Source organism: Sus scrofa, chromosome 5, assembly GCF_000003025.6.
Source record: "Sus scrofa isolate TJ Tabasco breed Duroc chromosome 5, Sscrofa11.1, whole genome shotgun sequence".
In the NCBI taxonomy this organism is placed as follows: domain Eukaryota; kingdom Metazoa; phylum Chordata; class Mammalia; order Artiodactyla; family Suidae; genus Sus; species Sus scrofa.
The window spans coordinates 87,598,836-87,625,504 of NC_010447.5; the positions used below are offsets into that span (position 1 = coordinate 87,598,836).

Genomic DNA, 26,669 nt, shown 5'->3' on the forward strand with positions numbered 1-26,669 from the left:
CAGAAGTGTTCCCTGCCCCCAACTCCTTTATTTTCCACTCTAGAATTAAGTGCAAGGAGAAAAGAGGGCAGCATGGAAGAGTCCAGGGGGACATCATTTTCAGAAGACTCTTCTCTGGGAAGAGGCAGCCAAGGTAATACTGGAAATGGGGGACTTCACTCCCCAAAGTAAAGCCAGAGAAGGTGCCCATCTCGAAGGGAAGACCCAAGACCTATAAGCCAACCTGGAAAACAGAGGGTCCACGTCACCCTTCTCTTGTGCAGCTAGGGGTTCGATTCCTCACTTCCTTGACATAATTATACAACTCAGAGAGATAGGTGAATGGACCAAATAGGCAGAGAAGTCAGGGCAGAGGACCTGGTTGTCCCTAGCTGGCAGGAACACTCCTGGCTGGACGTCCTCCTTCCTCTGGTTCAGGCCTGCCTTCGGGGGTGACGGACCCATTCCCAGGCCCCAAGAACTGGGTCAGTGGCAACCAGGTGACTGCCATTGTCCAGTGACACCGAGGAAGCTCTGCCATGCCCATAATCAACTCTGAACCCCTTCAACCTGCCCTGCCCTGTAGTCATTCCGAGTCTGTGACACACCCCCACCCCATGCAGGCTGACTTCTGGGAACTCCTTTTCTCCTTTATCCTGCTGTAAACCATTTGAGGCATTTCGTGGTGGGGGGGAAGCTCAACAGTGCAATTTTCCTGCCCAAACAACCCTGGTATAAGTACACTTGGCCAGCTGATTGAGAAAGTGAATTCCTTCGGATGATGAGGCCACATTGGACCCAAATTAAGACACATTACTTTGCTTGTTAGAGCATCTGGAGTAGGGTGTGGGGGAGAGACAGGGAGTAGGTGGTGGGAACAGTGTTCTCTTTAACATCTTGAATATAGAAGTCAGTTAGCTTAAATAACATCCCGTAACAAGAGACTTTTTAGGAACATGTGTTCCAGTATCAGCTTGAGAGCTAAGATGTTGATTGACGGTGGTGGTGGAATATATTGGTTCGTCATCATTTTCTTTCCTTCCTTCTCCCACTCACCAAATAGTAAGTGGAGGCATCCAATGGTATCAGGTATTTTCAAGACTCTGAGTACACAAAGATGAACAGGACATAGTTCTGCAGCCTGGAACCACACAACACAATCCAATGGGACCAGTGATAGAGCAGTGGTGGCGAGGGCCCTGGGGGCAAAAGCCAAAAGTACAATCTCTGCCTGAGGCATTTAGCAGAGTCTTTAAGAGAAGGTCACATTTGAGCTGGGTTTTGAAGAATAAGTAGGAGCTTGCCAGGTAGGAAGTGGGGAAAGTGAGGCCAGCCGTGGTTTTAAGACAGAATAGCAGAAAGGGTGACCAGAAGTCACATGAGGAAGCATGACCTGCAGGGATTTGGGGGCCGGTGGATGCCAAGATTCAAGACTGCTTTTACCCTCTTCTCACTGTCAGACCAGGGTCAGGCCCAGACATTGGTGTGGGAGAACAAGTGCAGACAGGTGGCAGGGGAATGAGTATGTGGGTGACTTGTCTGGGACTATGGTAGCTCTCCCCACAAGATGTAATGATTGAAGTTCATCATTTTTGTTTTATACCTTGATTTTTTTTTTTAAATCTGTGATTAGAAATATGCGTGAGCTGCTGTGGTGACAACACCAGATCCTTAACCCACTGCACCACAAGGGAACTCCAGAACCGTGATTGATATTTCACAATTTATGACCCTGACGTGTAAGCTTTAACAGTTGTGCCATGTTTCTGACAACAAGCACCCCCCAAACAAAAGACAGTGCCTTTGATTTGATTCTTTTTTCAATTACTCTGTGAATTTTATTAATTTATAGGTGTACAGCAATCATCACAACCAAATCTTACAGCATGTCCATCCCAAACCCTCAGTGCATCCCCCCACCTCCCAACCTGTCTCATTTGGAAACCATAAGTTTTTCAAAGTCTGTGAGTCAGTATCTGTTCTGCAAAGTTCATTGTGTCCTTTGATCTTATTCTTATGTTTAGAACCTAGTTTCAGTAGAATAGAAGAACTCTGTTTGCTATATAATTATTATTCTAATAATTATTTTTAAAAAGTGAAGGGCATATGGCTGCAGAAAAAATGAATATTGCATACCCAACAACAAGGACTCATTTCTAATTGCATGTCATTTCTCTTCACCTCCACCATCACCGATGACACGGGCTTCGCCTGGACACTGTGAACAGGAAAACCACGCAAGAGGACCACTCTCACTCTGGAGAATAAGAAATCGTCCTTATCAAAGTACAGTACATACTTGATCAGCTCTCTTGGAAACAATGTTTTTTGGGCAAATATCTCTTTTAGCCTTTCCTCAACATGCATACCACGTCTCCACACCCACCTTAGTGGATGCCAGAGGGTGTGGTTGCCATTTCTGTGTGCTCCTGAGGGGGCTGAGCTCTCACAGGCCTCCCCGAATCCTTTGATGAGGGCCTGTAACTGCTCCTGGCAAGAAGTGCCTGCGCCCTGCATCTTGGGGCCTTGCCTGTGGGAATCCACCACCCAGTTGTTTATGACCTACTCTGCTGATTGATGCTAAGGAAGCAGGTACTTGCACAACTCCACTCTTAGCAAGGAAGTACAAGAAAGAGATGAGTTCAGCAAAGATTGGCTGGTTTTCCAAAGAAGTGAAAGAGGCGTGAGAATCCAGAAACACACGCTCTCAAGGATTATAAAAGCCAACTACTTCTGGATCCCACGTAGTAAGATTATTTGAGAAACAAAGGCCCTTTCTGACTCAGACTTACTGGCAAAGATCCGATTGAGACATGATTTTCCCATCCATGTCTCTTCTGTCTGATACTCGAGAGAGAGCCACTTAAGAGAGAAGCAAGAGTGAGGAAGCAAATAAACATGTCTAGGAAAAAATCTGAGGTGGGAACGTCTGCTCGAGGAATTGTTGAGAAGCAAAGACAAAAGCTGTCTAAGTTTTAGGGATTGCCAAAGAAAAAACGAGCCTAGATTTAAAGGCCTTTGTCAGTTAGAATCTTGCTGCAATAGGACTGCAAAGGCTTTTGCCTGTGCTCTAAATCCAGGGGCCCTTCTGTGGCATTTGGGAGTCACTATTTTGTTGTGTTTTTAATTTTTCATTTTGGGATAATTGTAGACTCACATGCAATTCTAAGAAAAAATACAGTGAGGTCCCACTACCCTTTACCCAGTTTCCCCCAATGGTAACACCTGGCAAAACTGTAGTATAAACACAGTATCACAACCAGGATGCTGACAAGAGAGGCAAGAGACAATCAAACACAGGATTCTTCATGTTGTCCCTACTAAGGTCACATCCGCTTCCCTTTACCCACCTCCCCCCAACTCTGGCAACCATTGCTCTGTTCTCCATTTCTGTGACTTTTGGCACTTCAAGAATTTTATATAGGAGTTCCCGTTGTGGCTCAGTGGTTAACAAATCCAACTAGGATCCATGAGATTGCAGGTTCGATCCCTGGCCTCGCTCAGTGGGTTAAGGATCCAGCGTAGCTGTGAGCTGTGGTATAGGTCACAGATGCGGCTCAGATCCCGAGTTGCTGTGGCTGTGGTGTAGGCTGGCAGCTGCAGCTCTGATTGGATCCCTGGCCTGGGAACCTCCATATGCCACGGGTGTGGCCCTAGAAAGACAAAAAAAAAAAAAAAAAAAAAGAATTTTATATAAATGGAACCATACAGTATGTAACCTTTTGGGATTTGGATATTTTTCATAATTAGATGTGGCTCGGATCCCAAATTGCTGCGGTTGTGGTGTAGGCCGGCCTAGCTTGGGAACTTCCATAGGCCACACCTGCAGCCCTAAAAAGCAAAAAAGCAAAAAGATTTACCTTCCTTTATAGATGCACCTCAAATAATTGCTGTCATGTGGCGCAGCCCTTCCTTGTGGTCAGGGATTCCTGCAATCAGCAGTTCCCTAAGAGGCTATACAGCTGTTTGAAAATACAGTTAGGTTCCAAAGACAATTTAGAAATGTAAGTCAATCTGTTGACAGAAAATGGCGCAGAAATCAGGCATTTTCTTTTTCTTTATTCTTTTACAGCCGAGCTGAAAGTATCAGTTCAGAAGACAGTTTGGACTTCCTTTTAGATGATGATATGGACTACGATCTGGTAATCAGATTTCTCCCTTTCTTTCCTTCTTTCCTTGCTGACCTAGTAACCAGACAGCTTTTCCTTCCTTCCTCCCCCCCGTTTTTTTCCTTTTTACAGCCGCACCTGTAGCATATGGATGTTCCGGGGCCAGGGGTTGAAGCGCCTACACCACAGCCACAGCAGCCCTGGATCTGTGACCTACGCAGTAGCTTGTGGCAATGCCAGATCCTTAACCAACTGAGCGAGTGAGGCCAGGCGTTGAACCCGCATCCTCACAAAGACAACATCGGCTCCTTAATCTGCTGAGCCACAGTGGGAACTCGAATAACTTTCTTGACTTACTGTGTTTGATGAAAAGTATAGATGCTCATTTCTTACTCTGAAATTAGAATGTCCTATTCCAAATATTCCAGAATTTCCCAGAAGAAAGTATGATTGTGATACTGTCCTCCAGTTATTTATAATACGTAGTTCATCTCTGTCATCATTTTATGAAAAAGTCATCAGACATTTTATAAGAAGGTAACAATTTAGGGGAGATCTTGAACAACAGTCTTCCTGGAAAATACATTTTCTGATTTCTTATCATCTTACTGCAGCTTGAGACGTACTGGATAGCTGGACTGTGAGATAAATTGACCTTCGACAAAACAGCCCTTTAGGGCTAAAGACTGACTTTGAGCTAATCCCACCCTAAATACAACTGCAAAACTCAAAAGGAACGAAAAAAACACATAAGAATACCATCCACATATTATCTAGCATACCTTACCCAAGTCATCGTCTTCTTTTACGATGGAAAAAAACCACAATCATTTTTAATGATCTCTAGATTTTTCAACTTGAAAAACTGAAACTCTGCTCCCACTGAACAACTCCCCTATGCCCACAGCCTCGAGCCCCTGGCATCCACTGTTCTACTTTCTGTTTCTGAGAGTTTGACTACATTAGATACCTCATAAACGTGGAATTATGCCACACGCCTTTTTGTAACTGGCTTAGTTTGCTTCATCTCATGTCCTCTGGGTTCATCCATGTTGTCACATATGACAAGATCTCCTTTTTTAAGGCTGAATGGATATAACACACTTTTCTTTATCCATCCAGCCACTGATGGACATTCTGACTGCTTCCACCTCTTGGCTATATAGCAAAAAAGATGAACATGGGTGTGCAAATATCCAAGACACTTTTCTAAAAATTGTATTTACTTAGTAATACAAACTTAACATTTTGGGAAACAGAACATCCTTAAAATGTGGGCAGAAAACGACCCCCACTTATCCTCCTGTCTTTCTCATTCTTGGATTCTTTCTCCTCTACATTTCCCCTAGACCCACCTTTCCCTTTTTCCTCTTCTGCTCCATCCCTTCTTTCTTCTCTTTTCCTCACCCTCTTCTTCTTTTTCCCCTTCTCTGGTAGCCTTCATCTTCCCCCAACACCCAAAATGTTCTCTTCCTGAAGGCCATCTGTCACGTGGCAAGAGGCTCCTTGGTCACTCTCTGCCCACGTCTCCCTCACAAATGGCACAGTATTCCTTTACCCTGTGTTTTCCTAGCTAAGTCACATGTACCTAAGCAGCCTATTTTAAAGTGAATTATATTCTTCAATATTGACTGACTAGGAGCCAGAACTTTATTTCAAAGAACCAGAAGAGTTACTCCAAGTCCTCACAGAGCTGGAAGAGCAGAATCTTACTTTGGTACAATATTCCCAAGATGTAGACGAAAATCTTGAAGATGTAAATAAAAGAGAAAGACTTATACAAGATAAAATGTAAGTCATTAAAAACAAATAGACTTATTCTATTACCTATTTCTAACCAGAGATGGAGTCTGACTCATTTATGTATGGCCCTTTCTTGTGGTCTCTCTGGATTTAGGAAGGGATTTTTATTCATAATAGTTTACACTGCAGAGGGTAAAAGGTAGAAGTTGTATTTACACAGAAAAGACTGGCTTTAGTTTAGCTTTCGTCACTACTTCCTTTCACTTGTCAAAATATTTTCTAGCTAGCAAAAATAAAAGACAATTTAAAAGATTTAAAATAATTGAAATGTCACCTACTGCAGTAATTTTTGTTCAATGCAGTTTTTATGCTGTCATCTGGCTAATCAAATCATGCTTTGGATGATACTGCTAAAAACCACATTTTCCTTAGCTGTGACTCTGGGCAAGTTTCTTTGTAATGTACATATTATATCATTTTATACTGGACATATCAATCCAGCAGAGCTATTATAAAGAGTTTCTGTTGGAAAGGAGGCTGGATTTGATGACTCAGAAAACTCCTTCCTACTCTAAAATTGTATATTATTAAGATTTTGGAAAATAGCTTAAAGTTGGAGAAAATAGATCTTTATACCTACTCATCATAAAAAGGTGTAAAACCTTTGGGGAAGAGTTTTCTGGACCAGAAGATGGCAACCTTTTAAAACAGTAAGTCAAACTACATTGAACTTTGGAACAACTTCACTTGTTCAGAAGTTAAGAACCTAAAAAGCATAATCTTATAGCCACCCACTGGACTACTAGATCCTGGAAATCCTTACCTCCTCTCTCCCAGTCCTGGGTGCATTGTGCCCACCCTGACAATATGATTTGGGGAGGGTGGGGAAGGTATGGTTGGGCAGGGAAAAGGGGATCTATGTCAGATTCTCTCTCTAGAAGATCTATATCCGAATCTCTAGGTGAGGAGTCAGGAGTCTCTACTCTTCCTAGTGGCTCCCCAGATAGTCTGGTCATCAGCCAGGTTTGAGAACAGTGACATAACAGGTCACAGCACAACTAGGGGTCCTGACACCTCAGCTCTGCTGCTCTGTTGTATTTGGGGGACTAGGGGAACCATAAAAGTAGGAGGGGTGAGAAAATATTTCCTGATGAAAATGCTTTTGTGCATTTATTTTTCTCATTTAGCTGCAGAGTTGTGTGTACTCTGTCAGTGTCTCTAACCTGGGCATGCTAGACTTAAGATGTTGACACATGACCTGGAGGGAATGTTGAAGCTCCTGACTGAAGGTTTATTTTACTAAACCACAAATTTACAGACAAAGGTCTCTTTCTTTTGCAATAGAAATAGCAGCATAGAGTTTCTTTTGGAGCACAAAGAAATGCTTAAGGCCAGCTGTCTAAGAGAAGAGGAAAAAGCAGCAGAACTGGAATTAAGGTCCAGGCTATTTAGTTTTGGAGAATTTAATTCAGATACTCAGGTAATCACTCTTTGCCTACACTAATTTTATTTTGTTTGGCTCATGATAATAATTTGCATTCCCTGTTTACTGGGGAAAAAAACCACACAAGTTCCAGGTTGATTACAGGGGCAGAAAACCAGCTTGGAATTACCCTCTCAATATGTAACAGCTAACTTACATAGAAGATAGAAAGCACTCAAACTGGCACTGGAGTCCTCTTAAAATGTTACAAAGTATAATGCCAAGATTCTCCCCTATATATACTTCTTTTTGGCTTTCTTTTTTTTTTTTTTTTTGCTTTTTTAAAGGACTGCACCCACAGCATATGGAGATTCCCAGGCCAGGGTCCAATCAGAGCTACAGCTGCCAGCCTACACCACAGCCACAGCAATGCAGGATCCAAGCCACGTCTGCAACCTATACAACAGCTCACGACAATGCCACCCGCTGAGTGAAGCCAGGGATCAAACCCACAACCTCATAGTTCCTAGTTGGATTCGTTTCCACTGCACCACTGACAGGACTCCCCATATATATATATATATATATATATATATGTATTTCTTTTAGTCAGTATACCTATTACTACACATATGGAATTGTTCACTGCCTGTAGTCATTTTGGTATTAACTTGAGAAGTAAAATAACAAACGAAGCACTGAAACAGCACTGGATAGAACATCTTCCCAGACCGAGCCTGTAAGAGGTTGTGGCCTCTTGGGGGCCTGCACAGATCCATCACCAGAGCCCCTGTGCCATGGGCGGGCATGCTCATCTAATTCACACGCTGATCTCTCAGCTGGCTGTCAACTCCAGGGCAGGGATTGTCTTACCCTTTCTAGTTAGCTGAGTTTAGTGTCCTTATAAAGTAGGTGCTCAATAAATGTTTGTTGAATGAATGATTCGGCTAGTTTTAAGCCCAAACTCCAGCTAACACTGGTTTCCTTGTAAATCCCAAATAAAAATTCAAAACTCATATGTGAGGCTAATATCGCATTTATGGTTATGAACTTAATTTTCAAACAGAGGTAGGTTTAGAACTCTATCAGAAGATGGAGGTGGGCAGGGTTACAAAAAGCAAAATTGTTTCTGGCTCCTTCCTAATACACCTTTCTTAGGTGGGACAGCACCTCAAGTTAGGAGGGGAGGGGTCATATACGGTAGAGCAGGAGCTGTGATGACACCCACCTTTCAGTTCCTCAAAGCTGTTTTTTTTTAACCAGGTTTTTAAAAAATTGTGGTAAAACATACAGAAAATTTACCATTTAATATTTAAAGTGACCATTTTAGTGGCATTAAGTACACCTGCAATAGTGCATAACCATCATCACTATCTATTTCCAGAACCTTTTCATCATCCTAAATAAAAACCATCCCCATTATTCACCATTCTTTCATCTGTCAGCTTCTAGTAACCTCTGTCCTACTTTCCGTCTCTGTAAATTTGCTTATTTTGGGTACCTCGTTAATATCTGGCCTTCTTTCACTCAGCATGTTTTCAGGTTCATCCATGTTGCGGCATGGGTCAGAATTTCACTCCTTTTTATGCTTGAGTAGTAACAGTCCATTGTATTTTTACACCACACACTTTATCTATTCCTCTGTTTGTGGACATCTGGGTTGTTTCCACCCTTCAATTTGGTTTGAAGCTGATTAACATGAAAAATGTCAGGTAAATATTAGTGGTGTCTCTCCAAGCCCCTTTCATCCAAATTTAGGATTACCAAAAAAAAAGTGGCATTTCAACTTTGAGGCAACCAGATCCCTAAATGGAGAAGATAGAACTGATCTGAAAATTACTTTTTAAAAGACTACCTATGACATTTTGGTCACAACTGTGATATTGGCATTTGTATATTATACACTCTGGGAAAATGGGCTAATAACTCATAGTGTCTCCTAGAGACGGGAAATGCTGGGGCAGAGAAGAGGAAGCAGAACAGGAAAATTGATAGGAGAAAAGCATTCTTTTCTAAGAATTTTCCTGCTTACCCACTCACATTCTTTTCATACACTGAAATGTGCAAAACATAATCCTTTATCACTAAATAGGCATAGCTGTGCCCAATACTGACCTTCATAAATCACAGGTGTACTTTGGCGCTATAGCTAGAAAATGAAGATATTATTCTTTCAAAACTTCCACACTCTTAACTGTACTTAATTCCCTAAAAATATTTTTCCTTGATTCAATATTTTACTTTTAAAATACAATTTAAAATTCAACTATAACGTAACACTGGAAAGCGCACAAATCATCAGTTTCTCTCTCAAGGAATTTCCTCAAGGCGAACACACCACGTAGCACCCCCAGAAGCCTCCCACATGCCCCCTTCCCGTCTCTACCACATACCCAGGAAAACTGCTCTCCTGACTTCTCCCACCATCAGCTTGCATGTTCTTAAACTTCATGTACGTGGAAGCATGTGATACGCCTGCCTTGTCGGGTTTCTTTCTCTCCACATTATGTTCGTGAGAGTCATACGTGTTGTTTGTTCACTGAACATGAAATGGACTGTAGGCTTTCCACTGTTCAACCTGCAGAATGTCCTCACCTCTGGTTTTACTGTTCTTTGGCGCAGGGAGGCTGATCAGGATCAGTCGGGAGAGTTGTTTGGTCAGAGGAATGTGACATGGATTAGAATCACGGAATCCCTGAGCTGGAAGGGAGCTTAAAGCTCATTTAGACAGCTCCCTCTTTCCCGATCCAGTTTGGATACAACTATTCCCCCTCAACATGGCTCTGGCCGATCACTTCCCATTCACCGCTGAGGGCATCTAGAGGCCTGATCCAGTGGTCTGCCTTCCACCCACCACAGGCGCAAAGCAGCAGCTGCCCCCACTTCTCGCAGCCTCTCTTGGCGGCCCCTCCTCCGAGGTGTCCTGGGCTGAGCCCGCCATCTGGTGGCAGCTCCAGGGATGGGACTGACCCTTCTGTCACGGGCAGGCCTGTGCCTTGAGCTCCCTTCTCCTTGCCCTTCTGCTTAACTGGGCCAGGCCCTCAGTCTTTTTCATACATGAGTATTTTCTTTAACCTCATTCCCCAATCCTACTTCTTACACTGTTCTTAGCTCATTATCTTAAGACCCCTCCTTGTCTCCACCGCTCCTGTTTGACTGCAGGAACTTAAAAAGAAAACAAGACATCCGGAAAGGTAGCTGCCACGCATCTCTAAAGCTCTTTCTAAGCCTTCAAGAGGTCTCCTCCAAAAATTTCCATCAACTTCTAATCACGCACATATTAAGGATATTTTCTCAGAATATATTTGTAATGACTCACACTGCAGTATTTTTTTTCATATTGAATGTATATTTAGCCCCTTGATTAGTTAATGTTTCTTTTTCCTTTTATATTGCCTGTATATCTAAAGTTTCTAAAAGGAATGTGTTATAATAAGGAAAATAAACGTTATTTAGAGAAAAAAGCTTTATGGCAAATGGAACTTTCACTTTCCTTTTTCCTTTTATATTATTTTGTATTTCTCCAAATTTTCTAAAGGAAGCATGTTTTTAAATTTAAATAGAAAATACACGAAGTGTTACTTAGGAGAAAAAAAGTGGGGACTTTATAGTAAATAGGGCCATCAGAAAGCTTGTTAAAACTAGAAGGTGGGAAAGACAAGCTATTTGAAGTAAGTGATTGGTTAGAGATCTTGACTTGTAATTAAGTGCTAATGGCTCTGTAAGGAGCTTGTCGGGAGGGGTTTCCCATGGCTCTTGGAGCCACATCTGTCTTGAATGTTATTTGTCCTTGGCTTTATGGTGATTCTCATCTTCTTGAGCAGAAGCAGGCATGGGGGCAGGATGCTACCAGGACAGCGATTTACTTTGCCCAGCAGTTTATTGAGATCCTTTTATCTGCGAATACCCGGTACACACTGGAGAGAGAGAGTTTGCTTATGGTCCCGAAACATGTTACCTACAAGCTCAAGCATCTCTACCGACAGTTAAAACTGCGCAGTGCCCAGGTACAGGGATCAGCAAGGTTTGGCCTAAGCCTCTGCTTAGACTAGAAAACGGCTTCCCGATGCAGAGAATCGAACTCCTCAAAAAGGTTTTATAAGCCAGCCTAGGAATCTGTTTGCTTGTAACTTTTTTTTCCTGAGAGAATGTATTCATTTATTCAGCAAACATTTATTAAGTGCATACTTCTGTGCAAGGCACTGCTTTAGACAGAAGTGTAAATATAAGAAATTGCTCCTGCCTTCCGGGTGCTTACAGTCTAGAAGGGGAGATAAGGCATGAATGCAAATAACTATCATACAGAATTATAGTTTTAGCAATTAAGAGTAGTTAAGTGCAAAAAAGGGATTTAAATTGTTTATATTACTTATACCTGAATGGGAATCAGATACATAAAAACATTCAAACATAAAGACAGTCTGTCCTATTAAACTGCTTTCTATACCTAGACTGATTTAAAAAAGAATACAAGGCATTACCATAGTAATGATCTGACTATAAATTATGACATAAATTCACTGCTGCATTTTTCTCACTGTTCTACATTGTATTAAAACCTTTCTTTCAAAAAAGGAAATATTTAGTAGCACCTAAAAGCCCTCATTATAATATAGTAATTTTATATTTATTGAATGAACAAGCCAATAGCGATAAAATTTTATCTTTTCTGCTTTTTCTTCTCAATCTCAGGAAAAACTGATAGACTCTCTTAGTAAAAAAATTAATCAAGTATACAGAGTCTGCATTGGAGATGCTGAGGTTGGCAGCCTCAACCCAATTCAAAAGCTGGTGAAAGTAGAGTCTCGCCTGGTGGAACTGAGTGATCTCATTGAATCCATTCCCAAAGAAAATGTGGAAGCAATTGAGAGGATGAAACAGAAAGAACGACGGCAAAAGTACTGTCACTATCTTAAGATATAAATGTAGTGAAAGACTCAAGAAGCTGTTTTTGCTTGGATTCCACAAACTCTGAGCAAGTCTCTGTTATATGGCAAGTCTCTATTATATGCCATATATAGAGACCCAGTGGAACCAAATGCGGCCCTGCCCTGCTCACAGAGCTCTTATTTTAGTGTGGAGACACATTCATCAATATTCTTATGGGATGTGTCATTAGCAATGGTAGAATGAGCACTGTGAAGGAAAGAGTTTGCCAGGGGCAGATGCCAGTTTCGGATGGGCAAGGGGTCCTAGCCTGAAAGAGTGAATATTCAGAGCGAATATTCGCCATTTATATGAAAATTTTCAAAGAGCTGCCATGTGGAAGGAGAACAGTACTTGTGAAGGGCTCTCGATATAGAATTAAGGGCCCTTCGTTGGAAAACTACAGGGAGACTCAATCTGTGAAAGAGCCATTTCAAAGTCAGAGCCACGTACTGAGGGTTTCCTTGGTTCCTAACGGCCAGCACTTAGACACACAGCATTTAGTCATTGACTCCTTCATTCCTCAAGACAATTTTACGAAGAGCCTCACGCCCCAAGCACACACCCCCACCTCACCCCAGCCCTGCCCAGCCATGTCCCTACATCTGCGCCTAGCTTGGGACCTTAGAGGGAAGGTACTGGTTTACAGAGTTCCACAATGAGTTCAGTAAGGATTTTGCGTACATCCTACCTTGGAGGCAATGATCATTACAGCCTTCCCAGTACAATGCGGCATGCAGAGAATGCTTACACGTGATTCATGTTTATGTTAGAGATCTGGGTGCATTTTATTTCTTCCAAAATGGTGACGTGCACTCTCTTCCCATTTCAACAACAAAAAAAGGATTGGTTATTAAGTATTTATTTGAATATTTAAAACTCATAATTATGGGTGCAGTGTTATTTTCATTTAAAGGAGACCTTAAAATATTTCGAGAATTCTTTACCAAATAATAATGATGTACATCTTTTTTACTTTCTATGATTTATAATTAGAATAATGTCTTGCCCTCTTGACAGGCTACGTGAAGAGAAAATGAGAGAAAAACAAAAACACCAGGAGGAAAGGCTAAAAGCCGCCCTGGAAAGGGCAGTAGCCCAACCAAAGAAAAAGGTTTGTGTTTTGTTAATAACAGGTCCAGCTACATCAAATGTGTGAGGATCTCTGTGCTGTAAAAACAACATACCTAATTCATCTAATTTATCCAGGTTAAAATTTCAGGAAGACTGCTGATAGCTTCAACTGCTCTCTCTCTCTCTGGTGCCTTGCCACTTTCAGAATAATCCAAATTACTGGGTCTACAGTTCTCCATTAGACTCACTTTTCAGTAAAAGAAACCTCACTCACCTTTTTCTTTAGCTCCAGGTGCACGCAACTAGGGAGCTAAAAAAATAACAGTAAATGAATTATATATACAACTGGGTCTTCTAATCCTCACTGTAAAAATAATGACATTTACGGCTGAAACTAATTTACTCAGAGTCACTTCAGATTTAGCAGCGGAATCTAATCTGAAACCAAGGTTCTTCATGTTTCCCAATTACCTGGTCACTAAGAGGTTTAGGACTGGCAGTCACTGAGTGCATGTGGTCCATGATTCCTCACCTTTCTCTGAGTTAGAGTCTGAAATACAGTCCAGGAAAGCAATTTCGTAGTTACCTGCAAAGCTAATGTGGAAATCGATTCCTGCCACAGTTACGGCCACCCGAGAGTGAGCGCTTACTGTGCACCTCAGCTCACGGTCAGCCTCTGAGGCAAAGCACTTCAAGTTCCCAAGTATGGTAACTGCTACAATGTGCTACGTCAAAAAGGGATGATTAATTTTATTTGGATAAGCATTTCATCTTTAAAAAGGTTGCTACCTCTCTAGTTCAACTCTACCTATGAAGACCTGACTTGTCCTCTTCTCGCAAGAGAGAATTAACCACTTAATCGCCCTGCTACATGTCTATACGGTCATTTACTAAACCCGCCAAATTAAAGTGATTATTTCCTAACATAGCCACCTTTCCTTCTAGACCAGGAATAAGTTTTATGAACACTGTATTCCCAATGCCTGGAACATAGTGGACACTCAAGAGAAATTAATAACAAAGGTTATCAAAGGAGATCACTGACGAAAAAAATGTGACATTAGCAAAGGGATTCAAGGATTTTGGGCTTCTAGGGAAATTTCCGTTGTTATACTGAGGGGGAAGACTGCTATTGCTATTTAGTTCCGTGGAGCCAGGAATGTCAAACATTCTGCAATGCAGGGGACAGTCACACCCAGGGATGGTGCCCCTTTTGAGACACAATGGAGATGTTCCATCAAATTTCATGTCTAATAAAATCTAAGAGTTTTCTTATCCATTTAATTCACACAAATTCAGATACAAAGGGGAACCCTCCCCAAAAAAAGGAGGGGAAAAAGCCTGAGATAACAATGAGTATGATACACCTGAGTATGATACTCTATGCCCCAGAGAGAATGAATTGTATGCATCAAGGAATCCCTGAGCCTGTCCTGATGGGAACACCTCCAGGAACCGACAGGATTATTACTGCTTAAGAAGATAGTACCGTGGTTTTCTCAAGCTTTTAATAGGATTTTTAAATGCCAGTCAACTAGTGCTTAGCAGAGGAAAGTGATCTCTTCGAAGCAATGGAGGAGAAACCAGCTACGGCAGAGCTGAGAAATGAAGTGCTGGCTTCAGCCATGGTGCTTTTCGAGGCTTACTGCATCTGAAGCAGAAGCCATCTGATGCCTTCACCTAAGTCCTCCCACTTCCACATAACACCTAACTGCTCTGTCTTCTGCATCCTATGCTGCTCCACTTGTTACTGGACATTGCTTACGCTGGACACCCATGAGGTTATCAACCCCTCTGTAACTGTGATTATTTACTATTACTAAATATTATTATTCGTTGCAAATATCACATTAATATTAGTATTTTAGTTATACTTCAATAGAAAATGGTTATGTGAAAAAGTATTTTTTTCTTTTGCTTCAGCTGGGAAGACGACTTATCTATCGCTCAAAACCGCCATCTGCTAACAAACATGAACTATTTTCAGTCAAGGATACAAAAACAAAATCATTGGAAGAAGAATACTTTTTCACTTGAGGAGGAACAGTAAGACATTTATTATCAGAAGACTTTAGGCATATTTTGTAGATTTTGCTTTTCAATAACGGGAATATTCTGCCCCATATGCAGGCCTGACCAATTTCAGAAAGAGAGACCCCTACTCTAAAAGGCCCTTGGGATTGGAAATGGGAGTTACTTTCTTTTGCTGAAGACTTTTATTATCCATATCCTGACCATTATTCTATATAGCTAAACATTTGTACCTACACTTTTTCTTGTCCCAGTTGGGGATACATATGCAGAGTTACTTTACTGATATAACTATACGGTGAATGACCATTATGTGTAATAATGGCATTCTCTGACATGCGAGTTTAAATAATCTATTTTTTTCCAACCAGTCCAAGAAAAGTTCACAGAGTAGATTTTATCACTGTGGAGTATACATTTTCACAATGCACAACTCTGAAACACTGGTTTTGACGAGTTTAACACCTGCAGGAAAACCAGTAGCTGATGTTCTCTGAACACAACTACAGGACTGATTTTTAATTCACATGAAGGAGTTCTGTCGAGAAAATCTGGTTCTCTCATGTGAACTATATGCCTTCAGACTAAATATCAGTTCACAATTTCTTTTGTGTTATATAGTCAATCGTTTTAATTTTCAGGGAATGTTTCAATTTTAGCTGTAATATGTACATCACTTAGCTTAAGTGATAGAGAATTAACATGTAATTTACTGACTACTAAATAATAGGTTATATTAATTCTAAGAAAATATTTAAATTTATATATGTCAAAAGTGGCTCAAAAATAACTTTAGAAGACACAGTTGCTTTTAAAAGGTCTCAGTTAATATATAATCACAAGAAAAGGGCTGACATTCACCTCCATAGACAGTTATAATGCATAAGTTTCCCTAACGCTTTGGGCTTACATGAAAATCAGCTTGAATAAAGCTGGGTGGCTTTTACAGCAGTAGTTCTGTGAACACTCTTTCATCTGTTGCAACAGTTGAGCTCTGCATGTAAATATCTGAATATGAATAGCTCAGAATCAAATTGAAAAACAAACACATCTTTATTGTCTACAAATATATATAAAAAAAAATCTCCCCCAAAAGATGCTATTCTCTCATTTCCCCATCTTCTTCTTCTTCTTCAACACCCCTGATATAAAGGACATTATTACACCTGTAAACAGAAAAACAGTCCATTTTGTTGTTCCAACCAGAAACCACATAAGATCTGAATTATAACTATTATTCTGTTTTTTTATTACAAAAATGCAAATGCTAAAATTACAATATATCATCTCTTTTTAAAATATTTACATTTGATTTGTTTTTTTTTTTTAAAAAAGCATATATATTTTTACCATGAGGCTGTTATAAAATGGTATCTTTACAATCTTCCCAAGGGAATAATGACTAGAATTTGGAGGTATGAAACTAGTTCTAGAAAATAAGTATAATACATATCTCTAACAGCAGCCAGATTCATCTAAAATTCAAAACCAAGTTTCAACTACTGAAACCACTCAAAAAGGTACAGTTAAGAGCTAGAAAGTTTAGTATCACACTAGAAAAATCTTAAGAGTGAACAGCTCCAAAATATGTCAGTCTGCTTTGGCAAGTTTAACAATTTCAAGACCCTTGAAGTCTGGTTGTAGAATATTATGTTGATTTAATAATGATTTTTTTAAAAGTAATTGAGACTTGGGCACTAATTAATTTACTTGAGCAGGTATTTCTAATGGTCACCAGTAACTCCTTATATATACGACTACTGTTTTCTTACCTTATTAAAACTTCACCCAGATGTCCAGACAATGCTCCATCTATGTATTCTTCTGTGTTTGCAAGCTTTGAATAAAAAGAAAATATATTAGTATAATTATACAGGAGGAAAACACCTAGTATCGGTGAGAGACCTTACTAACTAAGATCTTTTGGTACCAACAACTCACATTTATCTATAACAATTAGAAGATTAGCCTTCTACTACTGCAGTACTTTTTGGTTTCAGATAAACATTCAGTAATGTTAACACTGATGGGTGTACAACTAATATAATAAAGTTCATTTCAACACAATTTTTAAAATCTCTCAGTTACGTACTATTTCTTTCTATTAAACATTAAAATGTGTCAAGGAAGAAGCCTTCAATTTATAAGCCATGAATAATTCAGTTCTAAAGAACCAGACATTAACTTTTCTCAGAGTAAGAGCATATATATCATTTGAGGAACCCAATGGGCACAAAATCTATGGCTAAAATACCAAATACTTTTATATTAGTCAACAACCAAACCAAAGAACTGAATAAGAATTTTAAATTATGTGCTAATAAACAGGAAAAAAAAAAGTTCTTAAGAGGAGGTTAAATTAAGAGTGACCTTTATAGTTATTTCATTAATTTCTATTATTTCTAATTGTACATCAAAATGTCTAGCTTTCCTTCCATGTAAAGGAATTTAAACTTGTAATTTAAAAAAATTACATTCAGTGCTACTGGGACTCACAAAAAAAATGAACAGGAGAGAAATGAAAGACAGAAGTTTCCTTCATTGACTAGGCAAGTGGGCAAAGGGAAAGAAAAATAGGGCTTAGAGAGGATGTAAGATAAGGCATTTAAAACATGAATTAATAACGCTACTGGATATTATTCCTTCTATAAAAAGTAACCTTTTACACTCAGAGGAATGGTTTTGTCTGAAATTGCTGTCAACAATTAATTAGTTTTGTATGTAATAGCTCTCAGAAATTATGTTTTAACATCAACTAACTTTTAAAAAAGTGATTATTACTGGCAGATATTCACCAATATTTAAATGGTTTCTAAATTATATGATAATGCTCCAGGAGTTCCCGTCGTGGCGCAGTGGTTAACGAATCCGACTAGGAACCATGAGGTTGCGGGTTCGATCCCTGCCCTTGCTCAGTGGGTTAAGGATCCGGCGTTGCCGTGAGCTGTGGTGTAGGTTGCAGACGCGGCTCGGATCCCCCGTTGCTGTGGCTCTGGCGTAGGCCGGTGGCTGTGGCTCCGATTCGACCCCTAGCCTGGGAACCTCCATATGCCGCGGAAGCGGCCCAAGAAATAGCTAAAAAGACAAAAAAAAAAAAAAAAAAAAAAAAGATAATGCTCCAAAGGCCTTCTATCACATTTTTATTTTATTTTATTTTTTTTTAGTGCTTTTTTTTTTTTTTGTCTACATTTTTAAAATTGAAGTATAGTTGATTTACAGTATTACATTAGTTTCAGGCATACAGCAAAGTGATTCAGTTATACATACATTTTCAGATTCTTTCCCATTACAAGATATTGAGTCTAGTTCCCCGTGCCATACAGTAGGTCCCCATTTATCTATTTTTATATACAGTGGTGTTTATCTGTTAATCCCAAGGCCTAAGTTATCCACCCCCCCCTTCCCCTTTGGTAATCAGAAGTTTCTTTTCTTTTTCTTTTTTTTTTTCCGGTCCTTTTAGGGCCCCTCCCGAGGTGTATGGAAGTTCCCAGGCTAGGGGTTGAATCGGAGCTGCAGCTGCCAGCCTACACCACAGCTCAAGGCAACACCGGATCCTTAATCCACTGAGTGGGGCCAGGGATCTAACCTGCATCCTCATGGATACTGGTCGGGTTTGTTACTGCTGAGCCAAGACAGGAGCTCCAGAAGTTTCTTTTCTTTCTTTCTTTTTGGCTTTTGTCTTTTTAGGGCCGCACTTGCAGCATATGGAGGTTCCCAGGCTAGGGGCCTTATCGGAGCTGTAACTGCCAGCCTACACCACAGCCACAGCAACGCAGGAGCCAAGCCGCATGTGCGACCTACACCACAGCTCATGGCAACACTAGATCCTTAACCCACTGAGCAAGGCCAGGGATCAAACTTGCAACCTAGTGGTTCCTAGTTGGATTCGTTTCCACTGTGCCACAACAGGAACTCCCAGAAGTTTATTTTCTATGTCTGTGAGTCTGATTCTCTTTGCAAATCAGTTTATCTGTATCATTTTTTAGTTTCTACATTTAAGAGATAACATATTTGTCTTTCTCTGTCTGACTTCCTTCACTATGTGTGATACTCTCTAGGTCCATCCATGTTGCTGCAAATGGCATTATTTCATTCTTTTTAACAGCTGAGTAATATTTCACTGGACATGTGGTATTCTTTACTCCTTTCTTTTGATGAGATATAATTCCTACAGCATACAATTCTCTTTTAAAGTGTCCAAGTCAGTGGTTGTTTGTATATTCATGAAGTTGTTTGATTATCAACACTATCTGGAACATTTTCAATATAATGGGTATCATCTTCAAATTTTTCTATGGCTTTGGTAAAGGTAAATGATTCCTGCTTAGGGCATTTTCCAGGCCAAAACCACATTCTATAAGAACTTTGAGAACCTAAGCATCATCTGTACAGGTGGTAAACTCTTAAATTAAGAAAAATTTCAGCTTTAAGCCTACAAGTGCTCCCATTAATACTCTGCCTACAAGCACTAACAGTATGAAATATCTGGAGTCACAACTGGATTGACCATCTATGTAAGTATCCTTTAAAACGCATTCATCAGCCATTAATCAGTCACATAAATACCTGCACTTCAAGAAAATATAACCTCAAACTCTTTCCTCAAAAGCCTGGCTGGAAGCTAGAGAATTAAGCAACAAAAACCCCAAACACCCCAATTTTATAATGAGCAAAGGACATTAAAGTATTTCTCCAAAGATATGTAAATGACCAATAAGCACATAAAAAGGTCTCGAAATCACTAATCATTAAGGAAATGCCAACGGAAACAATGGCATACAACTTCACACTCATTGGGATGACTTATAAATTAAAAAACAGAACATAGCAAGTGTCAGTGAGGATTAAATTAAAAAAGTGGATCCCTTGTGCACTGCTGGTGGAAAACAGTCTGGCAGTTCCTCAAAAACTTAAAACAAAGAAGTATTGTATGATCCAGAAATTCCACTTCTGGATATGGACCTAAAAAAATGAAAGCAGAGGAGTTCTCATTGTGGCTCAGCAGAATCGAATCGGACTAGCTCCATGAGGACACAGGTTCAATCCCTGGCCTTGCTTATTGGGTTAAGGATCCAGCATTGCTGTGAACTGTGGTGTAGGTCACAGACTCGGCTTGGATGCCACATTGCTGTGCTGTGGTGTAGGCCAGCAGCTACATCTCCACTTTGACCCCTAGCCTGGGAACCTCTATATGCTGTGGGCCAGGCCCTAAAAGGATAAAAAAAAAAAGAAATGAAAGCAGAGACTCTTAACAGATATTTGTATACCCATGTTCACTGCAGTACTCACAATAGCCAAAAGGGGAAACAATTCAAATATCCACCAACAGAAAGAAGCGTGATTAGACTGCAGTATGTTCAAGCTAACACTTGCACATGGGTTTGAACTGCACAGACAAATTGACTTGGACCCACGGATATGGAAGACTGACTATGGACTCGAGCATCTGTGGATTTTAGTGTATCAAGCAGGTTCTGGAACTGAGCCCCAAGAGTATCAAGGGACAACTACACACAATGGAATATTATTTCAACCATGAAAAGGAATGAAATTCTGATACATGTTACAAGATGGACAAACCCTGAAAACACCATGCTAAATGAACTAAGCCAGACACACAAAAGGACAAATATTATGGGATTCCATTTATATGAGGTACCTAGAATAACAACAAAAAGAAGAGTGTTCACCGGGGCAGGGAGAATAGGAAGTTATTGTTTAGTGGATACAGAGTTTCACTTCCCAAATGGATAATGGTGATGAATGCACAATATGAATGTAGTTAATGCCACTGAGTTGCACACTTAAAAATGGTTAAAGTGGTAAATTTTATGTTATATATATATTTTACCATTATTAAAAACAAAAAACAAAAAACCTGGCTCAAACATTTACAGAACTAGTTTATCGGATACAGTCAGTTCATCAATTCCTTTGGTCTGTCTTCTCTCTTAAGAACTGCTTCTATCAAATTACTTAGATTTGTACATTTAGCATTTATCAAAAGACACGAATTTCACTGGAAAAGGTTCTCTCGGACCAAGTGCTGGGATGTTTTGCTTTCCCCACAAATCAGTATATTTTTCTTATGACATTGTGAATCAAACGCCTGAGCTCTTCTTACTTTTAACCACCTGGGAATCAAATCTGTGGCTGAATTTTTTTTTTTTTTTTGTCTTTTGTCTTTTTGTTGTTGTTGTTGTTGTTGCTATTTCTTGGGCCGCTCCCGCGGCATATGGAGGTTCCCAGGCTAGGGGTTGAATCGGAGCCACAGCCACCGGCCTACGCCAGAGCCACAGCAACGCGGGATCTGAGCCGCGTCTGCAACCTACACCACAGCTCACGGCAACGCCCGATCCTTAACCCACTGAGCAAGGGCAGGGACCGAACCCGCAACCTCATGGTTTCTAGTCGGGCCCGTTAACCACTGCGCCACGACGGGGAACTCCTGTGGCTGAATTTTTAATATGTCTCATACAAAGTTCATCAAATTATAACATCCTCCTTAGCCTTGATTTGACCCCTTAATTTTGCTTTGTTTGTCAATTAATTATATCCCTGTAAGTCACACCAAACCTTTGAGAAGTCACATGAAGAAAAATAAATACAATCTAATGATCTTCATAACTCTTCCACTTACCTGCATATTCATATAGCCATCTACAGACACCAGGTAGCCTTTGTACTCCATTCCCCACTTAAGTTTCACCATCACTGGCTTCCCTGTTAACCCATTGAGGAAAGGTTTGGGATTGAGAGGCAAACTCTGCAAAACAAAAACAAAAAAAGAACCCAACTGAATAAGTTTCTTTAGCTTGGTTTCTATTACCTACTCTTTTCTGCCAAATTACCAATATGCTGTGGTATCCAAATGAAGCAAACTCTTGACTCCATCTCACGTTATTACATAATTTTCACTTTTATTTGTGGAAGAACTTCAAAGAAATATCCAGCCAGTCAATTTCATCAACCCCATCAAGACTTATTCAATGTTCACTTAAGAAACATTCACTCACTGTTCCAAAAATATAATGAAACCAAGGAAAAGGCAATAGAAAAAAAAGAAAAAAAAAAAAAAAGGCAGATGACAGTCCCTGTCCTTAAGAGACCTACAGTGGGAGGGAAGGGTCAAAACATACACGAGTGGGCAATTACTTTGTAATGTAGTAAGAGGAGAATGCTATTACATGATACCAAACAATCCAGTGTTAAGAGAAATGGAAGAGTTGCCTGAAGTAAGTAAATGCCTGTTTTAAAGGATGACAGATATTTCCAGAGGGAAAGAGGCTATTCTAGGCAGAGGAGGCTACCTATGCAAAAGGAGGGAAGAATGACTCGGCAAGGTGATCTCAGGGACATAAAAGTTAGTTTTGTATGAAGTTACTGAAGAGGCAGGGGCAGATCATAATTGAGTCTCTCACTATGAAAAGGTAGGCCTGGATCTTATTTGACTTAGCAGTGACTCCTACATATAGGCAATCAATCACTTAATGTTTGTTTATTCAGCAAATGCAACAGTATCTCCAACGAATTCAGACTTTTCCCCCTTCCTTCATCTGTTGGCCCATCCACCCAAAGAGAGAAAAGAACCAAGAAACTTGGCTACTAAACCCCTCTAGGATAAGCATACTCAGAGTGATCTCAAATAGTTCTATGGTCTTCACTCTTTTCTTTCTCCAATTTATTAGCCACACGGCAAGTATTTTTTATCACATCATATCTCTACCTAAAATGTTTTGATGGCTTTCCAAAGTAGACCCGGGAGTAGAACTCAGACCTCCTAAAACTGCCTAATACTTGCCCAACACTCCATCCTAGCAAGCAGCTGTGGCTTTCTCTCAATTCCTCCAACTGGTCAGGCTTTCTTTCGAGGCTCAGAGTCTATGCTCATGTTTCCTGAGCTTGGTGTATACACTCTTCCGCCTCTTTAAGGGTGTGTATTTCATATCGTTTAAGTTTCAGGTTAAATCCCTTCTCCCAAAGATGCCATCCTTAAACACTTCTAACGTAGCATGGTACCCCCTCATAGCATCCTGTGTGCTTCCTCCTTAGCACTAACTTTATTTGAAATTATGTATTTGTCGTTATTTGATCAATGTCTCTCTCTCTCTCACACCGACTTAAACTGGAGCAGGGGCCACACCAGTACTTCTCGCCCTATAGTCCTAGTTCCTAGAACACACCTGACAGGTAGCAGGAGCTCAGTAAAAATTTGCTAAGAGAACAAATGAATGCTCAAAGCTCGGGCTCAGTATTCCAAAGGGCTGCAGGGCTTCCCAGCATCACCAGACAAAAGCGGATTTTGGAGTGCTGTAAGCTGTACGTGAAAAACCGCTTCATCTTTACTCCAACTCTGTGGTCCCAGGCAGCAAGAGCAGCTCAGGCTCAGATTCAAACGAAGAAGAGGGGGAAGGGGACATTCCTAGGGAGGGGAAGGAGGGCGTGCGTCAGACACCCAGAACTGGCAGAAAGGGGCTGGCCACAGGCTGCGCGGGGCCTCACGCGGATGAATGGGAAACGCGCGAAGGCCCGGCGAAGCTGGTCACCCGCCCTCCCGCCCTCTCTCTCTCTCTCTCTCCCCCACACGGGCGACTCTGACCTTCTCTTTCTCCTTACCATCGCGACTACTGCTGCTGTAGTGGGCAGATGCTGCAGACTACCCGCCGCCGACTCAGCGCCGTCCGGCCCTCGTGGACTGGAGTTGGCTACAGCAACTTCCCAGCCACCAAGCTTCCAGAGAAATGGCCGCCAAATAGCAGCGTGACCTTTCCCCTCCGACTACGGCTCTTCCGGCTTCTGTGATTGGATGCAAAAAGATGCGTGCTGATTGGCGGAAGTGACTGGGGCCTGTCTCCTGGCAACCAGCAGGCTCGAGTTTCCGAGCGCCTTCCCGGCGGGGGCAGGAAATAGGAAACCTTCAGCAGCATGGGTCTGATACCTGCGGCACTGCAAAGGCAGAGAGGTGGCTCGAGTTGCCTGTTTGCTCGCCTGCCTCGAGGGTTTGCTGTCTGTCCTGCAGAATGGACGTGATTTCTCGCCAACTTGGCTGGTGGAGTTTCCTTTGGCTTTGCACACCTGGGAAAACGAGCTCGGGGCTCTCAAGTTTCTTCTTCATTTTCCCACAGATCCTGAGCCATGGGGACTCCTCTGCCACAGTCCCGTTCTACCTGATGGCTCTCTATTCTGTAGTGCTCATTTCACCCCATCTCAGAGGAAGTGGAAGAAGCAAGACTAGATAGACTTAAGGAGGTGAAACGCACCGGAAGAAAGTCAACTGCAGAATATTTTTCAGATGAGGTCAGACAGAGACTAAAATACGGTGTGGTGGCCTCCCGGTCCACCTGTTTCTTGTGCTTTGCGAGCAGAGGCCCACTACAGTCCTCATACTGGATTTATTTTTTTCAAATATATATATATCTAAAACATTTTGGATATAAATTTATATACATGTAATATATATTATAAATAAATTGCATATAAATTCAGTATAGCTGAATTACAACATTGTGCCAGTTTCTGTTGTACAGCAAAATGACACAATCATACACATATATACATTCTTTTAAAAAAATTTTTTTTTCTTTTTTGTTTTTTGTTTTTGCAGCCCTAAGGAGTTGAATTTGAAATTGAAATTTATGGAGTTCCCGTCGTGGCTCAGTGGTTAACAAATCCGACTAGGAACCATGAGGTTGCGGGTTCTATCCCTGGCCTTGCTCAGCGGGTTAAGGAGGTTAAGGGTCCGGCGTTGCCGTGAGCTGTGGTGTAGGTCACAATCCGGCTGCGATCCTACATTGCTGTGGCTGTGGTGTAGGCCGGTAGCAATAGCTCGGATTAGACCCCTAGCCTGGGAACCTCCATATGCTACGGCAGCGGCCCTTGAAAAGACAAAAAGACAAATAAGAAGAAAGAAGAAAAAATTGAGATTTAAATGTTGCGGTATTGTGGAGTAGTGGCTAAGACTTTAGAGGCAGTCTGAGTTTAGAACGTCTATCACGTGGGAATGGTATTGGGCAGTTTCTTAACTCCCGAAGGCGTTTGCTTCCTCAGTTTCATGTGGCTTTAAAAACAGTTCTATCTGCAAGGCTGTGAGATAGTAATTAATGTGAAAGAGGCTGGAACTATCCTTGGCTATGTAAGGGTTTGGTAGATCTTAATTTTACTTTAATGGTGTCCATCTAAATGATAAAGAACACCAGGAAAGCGCAGTAATTTTGCTCTAGTGTCGTTTATGCCAAACAGTTGAAATTATTTAAGCCAAAATTCAGTGGATTTTCTCCTTAGTCCTTTGGTCATTTAACGAATATTTAGCCTTTGTACAGGCTTTGATTTCTTCCGCTATGCCAGGCTTCTTCACAATTGTTATGGAAATCGTACCACAAAGTCTATGATTTGGTGGTTATAGCTCCATTTTAGAGATAAGGAAATAGGCTCATCAGGTAGCTAACTTGCTCAGCACCACACAGCTGGGTTACAACCTGAAAAACTGCTTTTTTAACTTAATAATTAAGTTACCTTTTAAAAGCTCAATATATACTTCAGAACTCTGATTTTTTTTTCTGTTTTCTCAGCAAAGTGAAACAAAATATGGCTGTAATCTTTGAAAAGATAGTTGGGTTTAAAGTTGTTTTTTTTCTCCTTTTGTAGTCTTAATCTTATTAGAAAACAAAGTGGATATAAGGTCATTGACATTTTTCTAATCATAAATGCTACACATATATTTTGTGAGAATTTGGAAAATATATAATTTCTAAAAAAATCACTGGTATCACCAATCGCAGAAACAACTATTAACTTTTGGGGTATACTATTTATTGTAACACAGGCACTTGCAGTTTTTTTTTTCTTTTTTGGCTGCACTCACGTCATATGAAAGTTTGAGGGCCAGAGACCTAATCTGAGCTGCAGCTGCAGTAATGCCAGATTCTCAACCCTCTGCATCACAGCAGGAACGCTGCACTTTTTTATTTCCAAGATGTCGACATAGCTTTTTAACTTGTTTTCTTCACTTTATGTTGAGCAGGTTGTCATATAATTAAAAATTCTTCTAAAATGTAGTTTAATGTCTCCATATTATGCATTCTATACTCTGCATTATGCACATGTGGTAATTTATTATCAGTTATTAATGAGGGTGAACATTTTGCTAAGGTCTGAGTTACACTACTACTCAGCATGTAAGCCCAAAATTCCAGGGTAAACATACATCTAAAAGGCAATTTATTAAATGACCACGAAATATTTATTGAGGTGAATATAATGGACATGTAAATTTTGCCCTTGTGGAATTTGAAAACTTCTTTGAGAAGAAGGGACCCAATACATATTCAGTGTCTGTCATGTTATGCTAGGATAGTTCATGTAATTTATATCTTATTCAAATGCTA

General features: G+C 40.6%; 2 protein-coding genes across 7 annotated transcripts in view; one reads left to right on the plus strand and one right to left on the minus strand.

The window, feature by feature from the left end:
- Window positions 1-16,429, plus strand: part of CCDC38 (coiled-coil domain containing 38) — a 45,825-nt gene extending 29,396 nt beyond the window's left edge. For 2 of the 6 annotated variants that reach the window (XM_021092738.1, XM_021092735.1), the window contains 8 exons: window positions 44-133; window positions 2,208-2,265; window positions 4,052-4,121; window positions 5,728-5,879; window positions 7,176-7,311; window positions 11,947-12,152; window positions 13,201-13,294; window positions 15,178-16,429. In XM_021092738.1, coding sequence (XP_020948397.1) covers window positions 44-133; window positions 2,208-2,265; window positions 4,052-4,121; window positions 5,728-5,879; window positions 7,176-7,311; window positions 11,947-12,152; window positions 13,201-13,294; window positions 15,178-15,291 — 920 coding nt within the window. In that variant the 3' untranslated portion in view covers window positions 15,292-16,429. Of the gene's footprint in view, window positions 1-43; window positions 2,266-4,051; window positions 4,122-5,727; window positions 5,880-7,175; window positions 7,312-11,946; window positions 12,153-13,200; window positions 13,295-15,177 lie in introns of all 6 variants that reach the window. The other 4 variants (XR_002344250.1, XM_021092734.1, XM_021092736.1 and 1 more) reach the window with 4 other exon arrangements.
- SNRPF (small nuclear ribonucleoprotein polypeptide F) lies at window positions 16,099-24,028 on the minus strand. The gene is made up of 4 exons (NM_001190213.1): window positions 23,902-24,028; window positions 21,926-22,051; window positions 17,058-17,122; window positions 16,099-16,451 (listed from the first exon to the last, which is right to left on the minus strand). The coding sequence occupies exons 1-4, from the start codon at window positions 23,902-23,904 to the stop codon at window positions 16,385-16,387; spliced, it is 261 nt and encodes an 86-aa protein (NP_001177142.1). The 5' UTR covers window positions 23,905-24,028; the 3' UTR covers window positions 16,099-16,384.

Bases quoted from the DNA above. Each gene is read 5' to 3' on its own strand.
- SNRPF (NM_001190213.1), bottom strand. The intron at 17,123-21,925 runs GTAAGTGGAAGA...TTTTATTCAAAG, and splicing joins ATGGCTATATGAATATGCAG to CTTGCAAACACAGAAGAATA. The intron at 16,452-17,057 runs GTAAGAAAACAG...TTCTGTTTACAG, and splicing joins CTGGGTGAAGTTTTAATAAG to GTGTAATAATGTCCTTTATA.